This window comes from Alligator sinensis, unplaced genomic scaffold (assembly GCF_000455745.1).
Source record: "Alligator sinensis unplaced genomic scaffold, ASM45574v1 scaffold360_3, whole genome shotgun sequence".
In the NCBI taxonomy this organism is placed as follows: Eukaryota; Metazoa; Chordata; order Crocodylia; family Alligatoridae; genus Alligator; species Alligator sinensis.
In genome coordinates, this window is record NW_005841977.1 from 2,053,171 (window position 1) to 2,070,343 (window position 17,173).

The 17,173-nt window shown below is 42.8% G+C and overlaps 1 protein-coding gene across 4 annotated transcripts in view; it reads left to right on the forward strand.

Annotated features, from left to right (window-relative positions):
• The window catches only part of LOC102371551 (sulfate transporter), a 48,617-nt gene extending 31,981 nt beyond the window's left edge, over window positions 1-16,636 (forward strand). For 3 of the 4 annotated variants that reach the window (XM_025200849.1, XM_025200852.1, XM_025200851.1), the window contains exons 2-4: window positions 6,023-6,679; window positions 6,798-6,947; window positions 8,416-16,636. In XM_025200849.1, the coding sequence (XP_025056634.1) occupies window positions 6,035-6,679; window positions 6,798-6,947; window positions 8,416-9,921 (2,301 nt within the window). In that variant the 5' untranslated portion in view covers window positions 6,023-6,034 and the 3' untranslated portion in view covers window positions 9,922-16,636. The remainder of the gene's footprint in view (window positions 1-6,022; window positions 6,680-6,797; window positions 6,948-8,415) is intronic. The other variant, XM_006021069.3, reaches the window with a different exon arrangement.
• Window positions 16,637-17,173: the final 537 nt, after the last annotated feature.

A 17,173-nucleotide genomic window follows, 5' to 3' on the forward strand; every position in this document is an offset into this window, starting at 1 on the left:
TCTGGAAATTTGGCAGCAGGAGAGCCAGGGCATGGTTAATTGCCATGGCTCTGGGAAACCCCATGGGCAGGATGACATAGCCCTACATGCCAGATCAGCATGGCACATGGGGCTGTTCCATGGCTGCACCCAGCACTTGGGGTCTGACCCAGTGTACAGCCCTCCTGGACCCGTGTGGTCTATTTGCAGCACCAGACCTGGTATATCAGGCTGAACCATGGCTGGACCTAGCACACACTGTTGGACCTGATGCATGGCCCTAGACCTGGTGTGTGGAGTTGGTTCACAGGTCAATCTATGCCCTGTGCTCCACATCCAGCCCACATGATAGAAAGGGTGAGCACCACCGCATTAGACTATTGCATAAATGAGTCACTCCCGTTCTCTAGCGTTGTTTTAAGGGAAGCATGAACCTTGCCCAGGTCTTGGAAAGGAAGGACATTGTATTCTTCTACCTTCAGGAAATGGTTCTTGTTGATTTTCAAGAAAATGGAAGCACCTCTGCAGCCTGAGTGAGGTTTATAATCCCCAGGGAGAGGCAAAATTTCAGACACACCCCTGTGCTCAGTTTCCTGTTAGTATGCTGTAGGCAGCCACAAGCTGTGTGCTGGCTTTGGGTAGCTCTCTGCTCTTTCTGCTGGCTGACTGTCCCTCATTCTGCCCATCCATTGTATATAGATCTTAAACATCTGACATGGTTCTGGACTCCACTCCAGGAACCCGGTGCCCGAGTCTGTTATTTGATCTAGTCCTTAATCTAGAGCAATCTAAAGCAACCCAGTTCAGTATTACCATTAGAGTGATAAATGTTGCTTAAGCTTTTGCTGTGGAGCAGGTATCTTAAGGTTGGTAGCATAAGGCTTCGGGTTTTGACTGGAGTGTGCTGATGCACCTGCTCATACTTGCATAACGCAGAACTTCCTGGCTAGAGGGTCTTGCTCTTTTGCTCAGGGTCATACCACTTGCCAATTTGAGATGAGGAAGGAATTTCTCACTAGACAAGGACTGTGATGGTTTTACCTTATTCACGAGCAGGGGCTGTTCTGGGATCTTTTGAGCATATATTAACCAACTACTTCCTTGTCATTGCAGTGGTAAGGCGTTGGAATGCCCTTGTTTCTCTTGGTTTTACTTAGTGCAAGATACAGGGTGGTGTTTGGCATTTCAAATATTGTGCTTTGTAGTTAATTATATGTGCAGGTTTGAAGTGGCAGTCTGGGGATTTCTTTGGTAAATGGTGTCTACAAACACAAGAGACTGGACAGTGGCCCAGGAGGTCTTTCTCCGTCCTGTGTTTCTATCACAGTCCAATGGAAGTTAGTGCAAACTAGAGGTTTCAATGAAGAACACTGCAGTCTAATGCAATCTTGCTATTGGGAAATAGAGAGCTGGTTTAAAGATTAAATAGTTTCTGCTTCTGGAGGTATGGGGATGCCCCCGATATATGTTCAGTGTTGGGTAATTTAAGAAAGCATTTTCTTTTTTCTTTTAATTGTCAAAATTATTAGCTGAGGTCCTGCCAGAGGGTACTGGAGACATTTAGTCTGAATTGTTGGTTTGTACTGGCAGATGGTTAGCTGCCAGGGTGACCATGGGCCATCATCTAACAGCTGGCAGGATGCACTTCGGTCCCTGTACTCAGTAGCCTTCAAAGGCAGAATGCAGAGGTGCAGACTGTGTTCTGGTAGACTAGAATTCAGTTGAAAGCTGAAGTCATTTCTTCTACTGCACAACTCCAAAGATCTTGTTACATATTGTAGGAGAAATCTGTGCTCCTAGCACCAAAGTCTAACTCCCTCATCACACACACCTGGTGGTTTTTTTAAAGAGATCCTTACTAAAGCAGCGTTCCCATGACCACTTTATAGCTATTTGCAAAATGTTAATTAGATGAAGGTATTCCCAGGAGGAATCCTGCAGTGCATTCTCAGCCACCCCTGCTCCCATGTGCTTTTACAAATTAATTCAGCAACAGACATTGCATAGACTTAGTTCCATGTTAATTGGCTAATATTTGTATTGTACATGGAAAGTGTAAATTGCTATGTAAATGCTAAGTATTTTGTTTTTAATACAAGTGAATCAGTTAAGAGGTGTTACCTAGTGTTAAAAGTAGAGGTCTGGCCTCTAGCTTTTTTTTTACAATCTGCTCTGAGTTTGACTACATTATTGCATTGGGGAAATAAATCTCTGGTTGGTTTCAACATATGTAAAACAAGACAGATAATATATATTCTATCCTTGCTAGAGATCTGAGAATTTGATCATATCTGTTTTAAAGAGAAAACAAACAAACTCTGAAGACAAAAAGTGCTATGTAATCACCAAATGTTATTGCCATCCCTACAGGTGGTTCTGGTTTTTCTTGTTTGAGAAGGTTTTTGCTTTTCAAAAGTTCAGGAAGTTAGTTCTTATTATGTGCTTTATTACTGTCACCTTGCTCACCTTGTATTGTCTGTATTCAGCCTTCAGCTGGAACACTTCCTAAGGCAGGGGTGGGCAATTGTTTGGGCCCGCAGGCCACATGGGGAGTTTTGATGGCTGTTGTGTGGGGAAGGGTGCTGACCCAGCCCTTGACAGCTCAGCAAAACTACCTATGTGGGATGGGACTGTGGGCAGGTGGGTGGGCGGGGAGTGGTGTTTGGGAGCAGGATGGGCAGGTGAGGGTAGGATGCTGGGACGGGGTTGTGAGGCCGTGACAGCGTGGGACCAGGACCTGGAACAGAGCCATGAACTGCCTGAATGCCCCTGCAACAGGCACTGGTTCTGTGGTTGGGGGTGTGCAGGGAGCAGATTGTGGCTCTGCCCTGGCCCCAGCACCACTCTGTCACTGAGCAAAGATCCTGGCCCTCCAGCGCAGCTCCCCACTCACCCATGGGCCCATCCACTCCAGCCAGCCACGTGTCCTGCCCATGCAGCTCCTCTTCAGTCTCCGTGGAGGCCCCGGGATCGTGGGAAAAGTGACAGCATGGGGCCAGGGCAGAGCTGCAATTCACTGCCTGCACATCGCTGCCCACAGAACCAGAGCTTTGCCCCAGCCCCATGCTATCACTGCTCTACGATCCTGGGGTCTCCATGGGGACCACCTGGAAGCCATCCGGGCAGGGCTCACAGTTAGATGGACAGTAAGGGTCCATGGGTGGGTTGGAAACTGCGTCTGGGAGCAGGGCGGGCAGGCGGGGCCGGGTTCAAAATCTTGGGGCAAGAACAGCACAGGGCCAGAGCCAGGGCAGAACCGTGGTCCGCTCCCTGCATGCCCCTGCCTGTGGAACTAGTGCCCATCGCAAAGACATGAGGGCGACAGATTGTGGCTCTGCCCCGAACCCTGGCCCTGGCCCCACGCTGTCACCGCCCCAAGATCATGGGGTCACCCTGGCCCGCCCCGCCCACATGTCTTGCTCTCCACCGGCCTGCAACCCCATCCCAGCTTCCCAGCTGAGCGCCCTGTCTGTACGGGTCCCACCCCCAGCGGGGTGTGTGGGGCAGACTGCTGGGACTGCCAGGAAGCAGAGTCCCGCCACTGTGCTGCCCGAGCCCTGCTGCTCGCTCTGGCCACAGCTGCCACAACTCAGGCTGGCCCCTGTGCCTGGGCTGGGCAGGACCGAGGGACCTGCCACAGGCCTGACAAAATCCCTTGGTGGACCATATCCCTTGCCCACCCCTGGGGTGAACTGTAACGTAAGATGTCTGGACTTGCTTATGTTTTTCTGGCCAGGTATAAGTTACTGAAATCCAACCTGATTCTCAAAAAACAAACAAAAAATGTGAAAGCTGTTTATTGTCTCTGTGTTATGTCACTGGCCAAAATAAAACCATGTAAGAAGAAATAAAAAGATTACAGCTTCTTGGGTAACAAGTAAAACTTAAGTGTACCTGGCTGGGACCATAATTGCACTGGAAAAAAAACCACAAATCAGAGATGTTACACCAGAAATGTAGCCCTTGCGAATCAATTTAATAAGCAGAATCGTAGCAGTTGTTCATCAAGGAAAATCTAGTGTTTGTGTTTCTGTGTAATAGATCAGAAACAGTCACTGAATTCAGAAAGGCTCTTACAGAAGGGGCTGTTACAGTGTTCTAGATATCACAGTTTATTCTCTGCTTGCAGTAGGTTCTCAACTGTGATGGAAAAGGAGTCTTACGAGGAAAGGCTGAATGAGCTAGGGTTATTTAGTCTGGAGAAGAGGAGACTGGCAGGGGGGTTGATAACAGTCCTGAAATACCCGAAGGGAGATTATAGAGAGGATGGTTGATAACAGTCCTCAAATACCCGAAGGGAGATTATAGAGAGGATGGAGAAGGGCTTTTCTCTGTGGCCATAAGGAACAGGAGCAATGGCTTAAAGCTGCAGCAGGAGATATTTAGGCTAGAAATTAGGAGGAACTTTCTGACTGTGAGGGTGGTCAAACATTGGAACAGGCTACCCAGAGAAGCTGTGAAATCTCCATCCTTGGAAACTTTCAAAAGCAGGTTAGACAGATACTTGGCTGGGATTGTTTAGTCAGGGATGATCCTGTTTTGAGAAGGGGCTGGACTAGATAACTTTGTGAGGTCCCTTCCAGCCCTGCTTTCCTATGATCCTGTATATGTGTGGAGAAACTCACTCCTTTTGTAGAAAATTGTATCTAAACTATCTTAATAACAGTGGAAGGAAACAGATTATGTTTAAAAATTTACTAATAAAAGACTCTTGTCTTGGGAAGAGATGAGAAAGCATAAAGAGGTAACAAAGAGATATAAAACAGAGAGCTGCTTTTCATTCGCAGCTCAAACAGCTGACAAACAGCTGGCTGGCAGTGCTGCAGCACCCATCTTCATTATGCCTTTTGGAGAGCTGGCTTCAAATGTTTGCATTGGCCAGAGGTGACAATGTATTTTCAGACACTTTTGGTTCCAATTTGTGCACTGTGTGGGCTGGGAGCGATCCGGGCCCTTTTTCGCGCGGCGCAGGCTGTGGCCAGCAGCCCGGGCACGCTGGGTCGGAGAAAACAGGCAACACGCTAGAATTAGTCACGGACGTGTAATGGTTGATTTAAGATTATTTACTTACACCAAAGATGGTCGCGGTGCAGGCAGGAAAACTTGCTTGAGTTGCAGTTACAGATAGAAAAGAAGAGAGGCGGACTAGAGTTCCTTCCCGTGAACATTCTTCTAGCCCATCCGGTTGGAGGCTCTAAACTGCGAGCCTGTCGTGCCAACCGAAGAAAGTACTCGAAGAAAAGAGCTCTGAATAGACTCACACGAAGTTTGCTAGGCTCCGTGGAACTTGTGCGCGCAGGGAGAGGGATACGTTGAGGATTGCGCTCGGCGACAGGGAGAGGCTAGAGGGTGGGCAAAAACCCGCTTGCCCCTTTTTATTCACGCTGGGTTCAATAGGCTCCGCAGCACTTAGAGATCTTCACGAGACGTGAAGTCTCCTCCTCCTCGTGTTCGTGGAAGTTTTTAATAGGGCAAGAAAGCCAATCACTAGCTGCCACGTGGGAATAATTTAGAACTAGCCAATGGTGGGGCACAAATTTGAATACGAATGGCGGGAACTCCTTGCAACATGCATTTCTGTGCTGCAACAAAGAAATGCACCCTGCAAAGAAAGCTACTGGTGGCGGGAATTCTTTTGCACCGGGGTTTTCCTCTGCAGCAGAAAACTCCACCGTGTAAAGAAGCTGCAATTTAGCGGGAACAATTTAGCAGTGCCGAAGCACTCACAAAACAAAAATCACACCCTTGGGTTGTGACATGCACATCTCAAAAACAAAATATAGTTGGGCAGCATCAGGGTTCCTATTTCAGCCGGGCCAAGGACTGAAATAACAGGTGGCATTGTACAGTCAGAGTGATGCATCTCAAAACAGGTTTGTATGGAAAATTTGCAGAGCACACTTGCACTATGCTTGGCTTAGCCAGGACTGCAAATCCTTGCTGTTCAGGGGGACTGAAATGGCTCCAATTTTAAACTGTCTGAAATAATTAGATCAGTATTATTAATCTGAACGATAATTTAAAAACCGTGTTTCTGTTGTAGGGAGACTTCAAGATGGCAGCAGTAGTAGAACTCAACCACATCCTTTCAACATCTGAATCAGCAGAGGGAGATGGCAACAAACTCAAGTTTCACCCAGGGATGTTCCTAGAGCCTCAAGAGAAGAAAATTGATGTGAAAGCACTCGTAGTCAAGAAAGCAAAGAAAGCTTGCAGCTGTACTCCAGCCAAAGTTAAAGACCTAATTTTCAGTTTCTTCCCTGTCTTGCAGTGGCTCCCCAAATACAAGCTGAAAGAATACATCCTGGGGGATGTAATGTCAGGGTTGATTGTGGGCATCTTGCTGGTGCCACAGTCCATTGCCTATTCCCTATTGGCTGGCCAGGAGCCTATTTATGGGCTTTACACGTCATTTTTTGCCAGCATTATTTATTTCCTGTTTGGAACCTCCCGTCACATCTCAGTTGGCATTTTTGGTGTGCTATGCCTGATGGTGGGACAGGTGGTAGACCGTGAGGTGCAGAGAGCTGGATATGACCTTGAATCAAATATTCACAGTAGCCTTCATAGAGACTTGGTAATTGATATAAACATCACAGCTTTGCCCATGAACCAGACATCACAACAGCTGTTATGTGATAAAAGTTGCTATGCAATTGCGGTAGGATCCACCCTGACCTTCATAGCTGGAGTTTATCAGGTAAGAGGTGACAGCAAAAATGTTTTTTATGGAAATATTTCTAATTGTCCTTCAAGTGATTGTCCATATGCACATCCTACTGTGGACTTACATGTGTCTCATATTCTTGACCTTGGAGACCTTTAGCCAGCAGTCTCCACATAGCACATCTGCACTTCCCCTCTCCAGCTTCATACCAAGACCAGGTAGAGCAACACACACCTTCCATGCCTCAGTGGGGTGTGTAAATGGCCAGCACAGTTGCAGTAACTCCACTTCTTACCATAGGGTAAGCAATCTTTCTTCTTTTAGCCAAAGTTTAACTGTTTATTGAAGCCTTCTGAGAAAATCTTGGAAGACTGTGGCAGAATTTTTATAGCAGCAGTGCCCATATGTTGCTTTGCACCAATATTTGGGCAGCATTTGTAGTATCAGCTTAAACCACCTTTCATTCATTTAACCATAATCAGCTGACTTTATTTTCATAAAAAACAGTAGAAAGTTTAAAATAAACTTCTTGTTTCCTGGTTAAAACTTGACTATATGTCCTTGCAAAGCCAGAACTTTAACACTATATTAAAGGAACATGACAAAGATTTAAAAAAAACCCTATTCATTCCTTAATTAGTAAAATTGAAATAGTTTAAAAAAAATCTAAAATCTAATTTTTTTATGCTGTGATTATCTTGTGTTATGTTGTATTGTTGCATTTAAATTTCACAGGGCTGTAGGGATGCTGTGTTCAGGTTTTACAATCTAGTAGAAAAAAACATTCACCCAAAAAAAAGCTTTTTCATTATTGTAGTTACCACTACTCTACCAAGCCATGTAATAGCTATACTTTTAACATTTTTCTCAATAAAGCTTTTAAATCTGAGCACATTGTATTGGAGGAAAAAAAGGAAGAATTTCCATGGTATTCTAGAAAATCCTCTTTTTTAATACAAAACCTGAGGTTGTATCTTTTATCACTGGATAAGATCAACTAGTTTTATTTGTATCATAATATGAACCCCTTGATATGACATGGGGGTTGCATTTCTGAGGTGGTAAGAGCTGTGGAGTTGTGAACTGCTGGTAGATTTTTGGCCAAATATCTGTCAATTCAGTTGCATTACATAGACCAAATTATTTTATCTGATGTAGATGTTATATATAGAATGGTAATTAGCCATGCTTTGCTTGGCATCTTTTACTGCCTGCTAACCAATAGACCCTTACTTGCTAAAAATGTTATTCATATCAACATCGCTTTTTGAATTCAAAACAGAGATAAGGTTCCCTTTGTGCAAGGAACTGAACAGACACACGGTAAAAAACAGGGCTGGTCCTGAAACTGCTTGGAATCTTAAGTAGACAAGACAGGCAAAGAAGGCACTGCTACCCTCATTTTACAGATGAGGAACCATGAAATACAGGAATCAACTGAGTTCTCCTGGGATTTCCTGGGGAACCTATTGCTGAGTCAGCAATTGAACCCTCATGCCTTGAGCTCCAGTCTAGTGCCAAGGCCACAAGACCATCCTTCCTCTCAATAAAATTGTGCAGCTCTTAGATGTTTATGCCGGTTTTCAAACCTGTGTGTTGGTTTTGTGTGCATGCTGTGTTGCCTCAGCTACCTGACAACCAGGAACCACTTGATTTGAGCCAAGTGTGTACAAGTGCCATACAGTTGCGACATCATTTAACTGTGCTGCTAATTTCCATCATGCTAAGATTTATGATGTAATCTCTCATGTGTGGTTGATTTCTTTCAGGTTGCAATGGGCTTCTTTCAGGTGGGCTTTGTCTCAGTGTACCTCTCCGATTCCTTGCTCAGCGGGTTTGTCACAGGTGCCTCCTTCACAATCCTGACCTCCCAAGCCAAGTATCTCCTAGGCCTAGACATTCCACGCAGCAATGGCATTGGCTCCCTCGTAACCACCTGGATAAATATCTTCAAAAACATACACAAGACCAATATTTGTGACCTCATGACCAGTGTCTTGTGCCTTCTTGTTCTTGTCCCAACCAAAGAGATGAATGAATACTTCAAATCCAAACTCAAGGCTCCAATACCCATTGAACTGGTGGTGATTGTGGCAGCTACACTGGCATCTCACTTTGGGAAACTGAAAGAGAACTATGGCTCCAGCATTGCTGGACACATTCCAACTGGATTTCTGCCACCCCGTCCACCTGATTGGGACTTGATTCCCAGCGTGGCTCTGGATGCTGTTGCTATTGCTGTTATTGGCTTTGCCATCACTGTGTCCCTTTCAGAGATGTTTGCCAAGAAACATGGTTATACAGTTAAGGCCAACCAAGAAATGTATGCTATTGGCTTCTGCAATATTATTCCTTCTTTCTTCCACTGCTTTACAACCAGTGCAGCTCTTGCCAAGACACTTGTCAAAGAGTCAACAGGCTGCAGAACTCAGATCTCCAGTGTGGTGACTGCACTGATCATCTTGTTAGTCCTGCTTGTGATTGCCCCTCTGTTCTATTCCCTTCAGAAATGTGTGTTAGCAGTCATAACTATAGTAAACCTTAGAGGAGCCCTGCGGAAGTTCAGGGACCTGCCCAAAATGTGGTGTTTGAGCAAGGTGGACACACTGATTTGGTTTGTTACTATGATAGCCTCCGCACTGGTAAGTACTGAGATTGGCCTGTTGGTTGGTGTCTGCTTCTCTATGCTGTGTGTTATTTTTCGGACTCAAAGGCCAGAAGCAGCACTGCTTGGCTGGGCAGCTGAGTCTGAGGCATATGAATCCCTATCTTCTTACAAGAACTTGCAGACTAAACTGGGCATCAGGGTTTTCCGTTTTGAGGCACCTCTTTATTACATCAACAAGGAATGCTTTAAATCTGCATTGTACAAGAGGACTGGAGTCAACCCAGCTTGGGTGAAGGCAGCAAAGAAAAAAGCAGAAAAGCAAATGCTGAAAGAGAAGATGATGAATTCTGAGGGCAAACAAGATGACATCTCAGTGCAGCTTGTCTCTGAACCCTTGGACTTCCACACCATAGTGATTGACTGCTGTGCAGTGCAGTTCTTGGACACAGCAGGGATTCGCACACTCAAAGAGGTCTGCAGAGATTATGAGGAGATTGGCATCCAGGTGTTGTTGGCCCAGTGCAACCCCTCTGTGAGGAGTTCTCTGCAACAGGGAGAGTACTTTAAGAAGGGGAAAAGGCATCTTCTCTTCCACAGTGTGCACCAGGCTGTGGACTTTGCACTTGGTGCACATATACAAAATGGGAGCTGTGCTTCCGACTCATAGTGCTGGGAAGGCAACAGTCAGGGCAGGATCAGGAAAAACATGTAGGTGTGAATGTAATGCATATACACTCAGGCAGGTAAAAGTACTCCAAGAGCAGGGTTGCTATTAATATACAGTTGAGTTCACAGAGTGCTCTGCTGCTTCAGTTTACCCTGCTAGCTAGGGTGATTATCTAAGTAGTGCTGAATGCAGGCATCTGTAACATGATCATGACTCACCTACAAAACCCATTTTATTCATGATTCTTGTGTGTGTCCCTCTCATCCTTCCATGTAATTAGGGCCAAAGAAGGAGCAGCTAGGATCAAAAAACCTGTCTGGCTTGGAGTCTGATATGACATCACTTGCAATGGCTTTGACTCCCAGGGGTGGGAGATGTGGGGATGGTTCAGAGTGAAATGGTTTTAAGTTGCAAGCACCTCTCACCCAAAGTTGCCTTGCTAACTGGTGTCTGTCAATGTAATGCAGCTAGATAAGGACTGGAGGAATGGTTCTCTCATTTACACACCTTCCTGTATGTTTATTTGTTACGATAGATCTTTGCAGGTTGAATTCCTTTGGATAATCTAGACTGAGCTTTATTAAAAGTTTTTCAGAGCACAGTACTGCAGAGCAGGACTGCAGAAGGGAAGCAAAGAGGCAGGCTTATTGCAGCCTGACGTGCTTATGTTTAGTCGTCACGTTTTCTAGTACATTAGAGGAAAAGCATAGAAATTGGATTAGATATTTTCCATATCTGTTATCATTTCCAGTATGGGATTGTCCCCTAATCAATTTTGTACACCGTGTGCAGCCCGAATCACAGAAGTTAAGAAATGGAAAAAGAACAGACTGTCATTTATTCACTTCAGTCTCACAGTTGGGGCTTTGTAGAGAAACACCAAACACTAGGATAAAAATCACAGGAGCTGGCAACACCATATATGTTAACTCAGAATCTTCCTATCTTCTGGGACATCTTACAGACGTTTAGGTAAGGTGTGATGTGATGAGGATGTTGGATATAACAAGAAGGGATACCTTGATGAGCTTCTTCACATAAGAGCTTTAGAGCTTTTTATGCTGAATAATTCATTCAAATTAATTTGATTGCCTAGCATATACAATACTGGTGCAAGAGAGCACGACACATTAGATTAGAAAGAAATACCATATAGCACGAGAAATAAAAGTGGGGATTTGAAAATAAGCTCTATAGTAATGTACGCTAAAAAGGCTCCTTTTTCAGAAGATTTAAAACATACAAGACATCCGTGATCTTCACAGAGATCCCATCCTCTGTAAGTCTGTGAGAGGGAGATACAACTGAAATTAATCTCTTCTAAAGGCTTTGACTTGTGGCGGTTTAGATAAGAACTCACAATTGACCAGACCCTGTTGCCAGGCAATAGATTCCATGAACACGCTCCCTCCAATTATGATTTAAATGAAACTCCAGGTTAACTTCCATGGCAGTGTTAGACTTCCCCTTGCAACAAGAAACAAGAGGTCTAGCCTGAACATCAGAGAGAAAATATTATTTCTCCAAAGCATTTAAAAAAAACTAAGCCTGCTTCCTTCTTCCACAGAATTTGGGGTTTGTCTACGTGGGGGAAAATCCCAGATTTGAAGCCGCTAATGGCTATTCAGCATTGACTATCTGTGTAGGTTTTCTTATTTGGCACCAAGAATGCCCTTGTGTAACATAGGTTAATCTCTCCCAAAGTAAATTAAACTGCACAAATCTCTCAGTGTGGAATATGAGTTTGTACAGGAAATATGAGTGTCTGTATAGGGAATTAATGCAGAATAGCACTTGCCTTTTAAATTCACATCATAGATGTTTCACACTGCATTTGCTATGTAGACAACCAGTAGGTAAGTTTTATCCTAGGTACAACTACACGGAAGTAATAGTAGTCAGCATTTTCCAGCAGAGGGCTCTGCCTGTTCACATGTCATAGAAAGAAGAGGCCAGCAGCATAGATGGAAACAGGCAGATGCTAAGCACCAGAAGAGACAAAAAGGATGGTAAGCAGTGAAATACATGCGAGCCCTGTATCAGTCAGCACAGAGGCGTGATGGAATTACTCTTCATAGTTTCATGAAGTGTGATTGGAATTTTGATTTTAAACAAAACCACCCAACTTAAAGCTGTTTAATTAAAACACTCTTTAGAAGAGTATCATATTTCAACTTATCAGAACAGAGCTGAAGAAATGCAGCTCTGTTGTGCTTTCACTTCTCGGTAGGCATGCGATTTCCACAGACCTGCACAACGCTTGTTCAGAACTGTTGCATATAGTTTTCCCAAAAGTACCATAAACACTCTCAGGAAATCCATTTTTGAGGCATTAATATATATTATGTTTAAAACACATACAGAACTAATTTATGCTCATCTAAGCCAAGATGCCTGTTATTTGGCCACAGGAAGTGCCAAAACAAGACAAAATAAGCTTGCTAATGAAAAAACCCACCATTTGAACACATCTGTATAATGCAAATATATCCTGAAGGCCATAACTTATGGACATGTTTTAGATTAATACACCAAAACCCAGTGAGAAGAGAACTGGAGCTGGGGCTGGGATCTTGCAGTGGTGACAGTGGATTGCAGCTGTGCCCGGCTCCGGACCACGCTGTCACTGCTGCAAGATCTCAAAAGCTTACGAAGCTTATGAAGGCCTGCGCCTCTGGAGCAGCTCCCCTGCCCAGCTGGGTGCCTTTCCATGGAAACCGTGGCCCCACATTGACACAGCCCCACCACTTCTGGGGTCTCCGTAGAAACCAGCTGCAGCAATGCAGGCAGAGGCTGCTGGGAAATGGAGTCTGCCATGGGCCTCATCCAGCCCACGGGCCAGACTTTGCCTGCCCCTGTATTAGGTGAACACTAGGTTTTAGCATTTCATATATTCATCTCAGCTGTGATCTTTTAAAGCAATTTTGTTTTATAAAGGAGCTTTAGCTTAACACACACACTGCCAATGCATAATGAATACTATATGCAGGTGTATGTTCTGAATATTTTTGTGACATATTTATTCCAGTGCTGCAAAGGAATCATCCTGAGCCATATGAATATCATACCATTTAGAATAAATAGTTGCTATCAGGCATGAAGTATCCAGAAGGAGAATGAGTGACTTAAATACCATTGCTTGCCTTCTTGCAGTTCCTTTGTTCTAAACCTGCATAACTGTTCAGCCATTAGTGGTACACAGTAAAAGGAAGGAGAAAATAGTTTCTTTGAGCAGTCTGTAAGTAGTTGAGTACATGTCCTCTGTTTTAGATTGTGGCATTAATTCCCAGCAGTACCGCCAAGACTCTTGGCCAGCTTGTTAATTCAGCTAAATTGGCCCAACTCCATTTGACTTGAACAGAGAAAGGTTGATTTACGGCAGCTGTGATTCTAGCCTTCTGATGCCAGAATGATCAAATCCAGCAATCACCAATCAGAGGTTTAGATAATGAGACAGTTAACTCATTCACTCAGGATAATGACACAACGTTATGGAAATTAATATTCACAGCCTCAGTTATAAACTTGTCAAGTGTCTTTTTACTTGTATAGCTCCTATTTATAGCAGTTTCAACTGCTCCTAATATAGCTTTTGCACTAAAGTGTTTACCTTGTTTAAATGTTTTCACATTCAAACAATTTTCAGTCTACTTAACAAAAATGACAAATGCATTGCAACATGTTACATGGGACTAATTTTTATCCTGAATTTATGAGAGCATAGTAAACCTTGATCTTGTACTTTTTAATGACTCTGCCTGGATAGTATCATTGTAAATCACTCTAGCCATATCCATTATTCTCTAATTCAGTGCAAGATATGGATCTTTGGCCGTTCTGGTATTTTCTTCCAGACATAGCATAGGACTGACTGTAAGTGAGAGAACCATTGTTTTTGGGTATGATACTGTTACCTGTGACCCTCAACCATATCTAACGGTAAGGTATAAAGCTGGTGGGCAGTCAAGGAGTTAAAAAGAAACAAAATATTAAACCATTACCTGAATAAAAGAGGGAGGAAACCCCAGGATGGCTGTTAAGGAGTTCCAGCTCTGGACTTACCATTACTTATACTTTTGCACTACCTTTCCCATTTACCATATTTCCTTGCATAACCCCTACCACCAAGAGAGGACACGCAGCTTGTTTCAGGAAGGCAGACCAAAGGAAAACATACTTTTTGTCCTGGCTTCAGGGGATCCTGACTTCAGTGGCAGTAGCTGTGCGAGAGTTAACACTGTAGCCCTGACCTTGAAGGGTGAATGCCATCCCCTCTATCACTGAGGCTGGCAAAGGCAGAAGCACAGCAGCCATCTTGTGGCAGTCTCTCCATGCTTCTATTCCCATGAAGAAAAAAAATCAGCCTCTCTGTTGAAGATGTGCACCCCATTTTGTAGGACTGATTTGGGGAGAACAGTGCATTTAGTCTGCAGGTAAATACAGTAGATCAGAGGGCATACTTTATTTCTTTACTCAGTTAATTCCTAAGGATTTGAGAAGAGTTACAATGCACATAAATAATAACACCTATTAGAAAAATAAAAAGGCTAAGTGTCTTTATTGTGGAGGCAACTAGAAAATTGCTGTCTCCATGTCTACAAAGCTATGTGCCTTCTTCCAGTCACTGCAATAATGATCGTTACAGTTCAGTGCTTCTGTGCAAGTCACAGTGCCTCATGCATACTAGGTACAGGAGAGTTTTGTTATTTTAAGGCTTGTTCATCTCTGATGTATTTTTCAGTATAGTTCTGCACTGTCCATTCTGCCAGCCTGGGTTGCTGGGCTTGCATTGTTACTGCACTCCTCAGCCTGCAGCAGCTTATAGACAGTTACTGCCAAAAATTCAATGGTACCTCTACGCTGACACATTGCTGCCTGAATAACTTACAGAGAAGTCATCAAGACTCATTTGAAGATGATGAGTCTGAAATGCAAAATCTAATGTTGCAGGGAGAAAGGTACTTCCAAATGAGACTGGTACCCAAAGGCCTTCAATTCTATTAGCATCTCCACCTGTCTTCCATTGTCTTGTGCAGAACACTGCTGTGAATTCTGCCTGCAGGGATCAATGATCTCCATTTCACTCTAGAAAGAGACTGTAGAAATGTAAGCACAAAATGTCTGTCAGGTCATTCAGTGAATCTGCTCAGCCAGTGTGAGACTCCTTCAAGGGCACTTTCTGGTGCGTTTTTCTTTCAGCCATGAAAAAGCCAATGATGTAGTGACCAAAGCTTATGAAGGCCTGACAAAGATTAATGCCTTGCTTACACTGTCAAGGTTTTGCTGGCATAGCTATGTTTGTTACAGGTGTGATTTTTTTAAACCAGCATAGTAAGTTTCTTCATACCAATATAACTTAATTTACTTTGCTAAATGTGATTGTGCAGTACCAATACATACTTTTTTTATATGAATATAGCTTTGTTCTACAAAGGGAGTTTTGCTGCTTTTATTGTGCTGGCATAGTCAAAATAGCAAAATCCGGCATTATAAATGTGCCTTACTTAATGTATTGTGCACAAGTTTGCAAAACTTTTCTCAGTGTGTAAATTTAAATATATTTGTAATTCTTTGCAACATCAGTTCCTAACACAGTTCATTGTCTGATCCTCTCTGTTCCAAACACAACTTCAGCCTGATGTGGAAACCAGTTTGGGGGCTCATTTTTTTTAATTTTGATGCTACTAAATACTGGAAAAATCAAACCAGGGATCAGGTCAAATATTTGATATTTATACATACCAACTTAATGGTATGATATCGTTAGTACTTTTGTACTTGATACTTTATAGATAATGGGGAATAGATAATGAATAGGCTGCTCTGCTATTTCTCTAAACTGGAGGCATATAAAATGTTAGTGAATTTTATGGAGAGTAATGTTTGTATTGGGTAGGCTGAGTTTTTAACAGTTAACATAGCTTTAGAAAGAATATAAACTTTTATAGGGGGAACGCAGGTTGATAAACAGTCAAAGGCAGTTAAAACTTCACATCTCCTGGTGATTTTGAGAGGCTTATAACTTTCTTAGTTCATTGGATTTTTTAAATATTTGAATGTTTTTTAAGAATATAGATATTTAAAAAAAAATCATCTCTGAGATGCTGTACCAGAAAACAATTCAAACAAAACCAAGTTTTCCTACAAGTGACCTAAGCAAACAATATCTCAAGGATCTAAATGTTACATATGAGTAGATCTAATTTTGTAAAGGATGTTATTTTTAAAAACAAGTTTTGAAATGTGGTATAGTTTGTACCAAATGGCTGAATATGGTTTTACTGTGAATTACTTGTACAAGAGAAATGTTGTAACTAACACGACAATCTGATGCTTACCAGAAATCACAGAAGAATTTAGATGGCTAAATAACAAAGAATAGATGAAAAGGTATCATGTTCTCTTGTTTCATTCCATTTTGTGTGCGCATTTTATTAACATTATTAACGTGCATAAATGGAGTAAAAGGTCTGCTGTTTCCTTCTGAAGTGCTGTACAAATTGACCAGACATTTGTATAATGAAAGTTTACTTTATCAGTCTCTGTATTTTGTCTTGCTGTAGAAAACTTGTTACAAACTGTGCTTTGGATATTGTCAAACTGTCTAAATTAACTTTGTGCCTTATTATGAAGTTACTATGGGAAAGCTAGGAACAGCATTCTATCAGTCCAATAATTTTCTTGTAAACTCTTTTTTTACCTTCATTAAAGGATGCTGTTTACAATTTTCTGTTGTTGATGTTTAAGTTTTTTTCATCTGAGTATTTAGAAGATACAGATATATGATATGTGCTAAAGTACAATTAAAAATGTTTTATGAACCACAGCCTGGTACAGAAGTGCTCCATGCATGTTTTACAGCCTTGTAATTTAGAGCACTTTTTATAGCACTATAGCGCTCTTAAACATGACAGAAGTACAGCATTGGGGGGAGTGGGGGTAGCAGAGCAGAGCCTTCTGAGCCTCCCTGCATTTTCCAGGCTAGGAGGCAAGGGGTGCTTCGCAGCCTCCTGGGCCTTTCCACTGGCTGGAAATTTGACCAGTGTACAGCAGTTATTTAAAGCATTGTAGGTTGCTGAAGTGCTGTAACATACAGTGCTTCAAATGTAATACCTCATTTAACAAGGGTTAATTTAAAGCACTGTACCCATTTTTAAAATGCAGTAAAGCCATGCACTTCTGTTAAGTCACAGCAATAAAGCACTTTAAATGGCAAAAAACCACTTCTGTACACATCCTACTAATCTTGCTC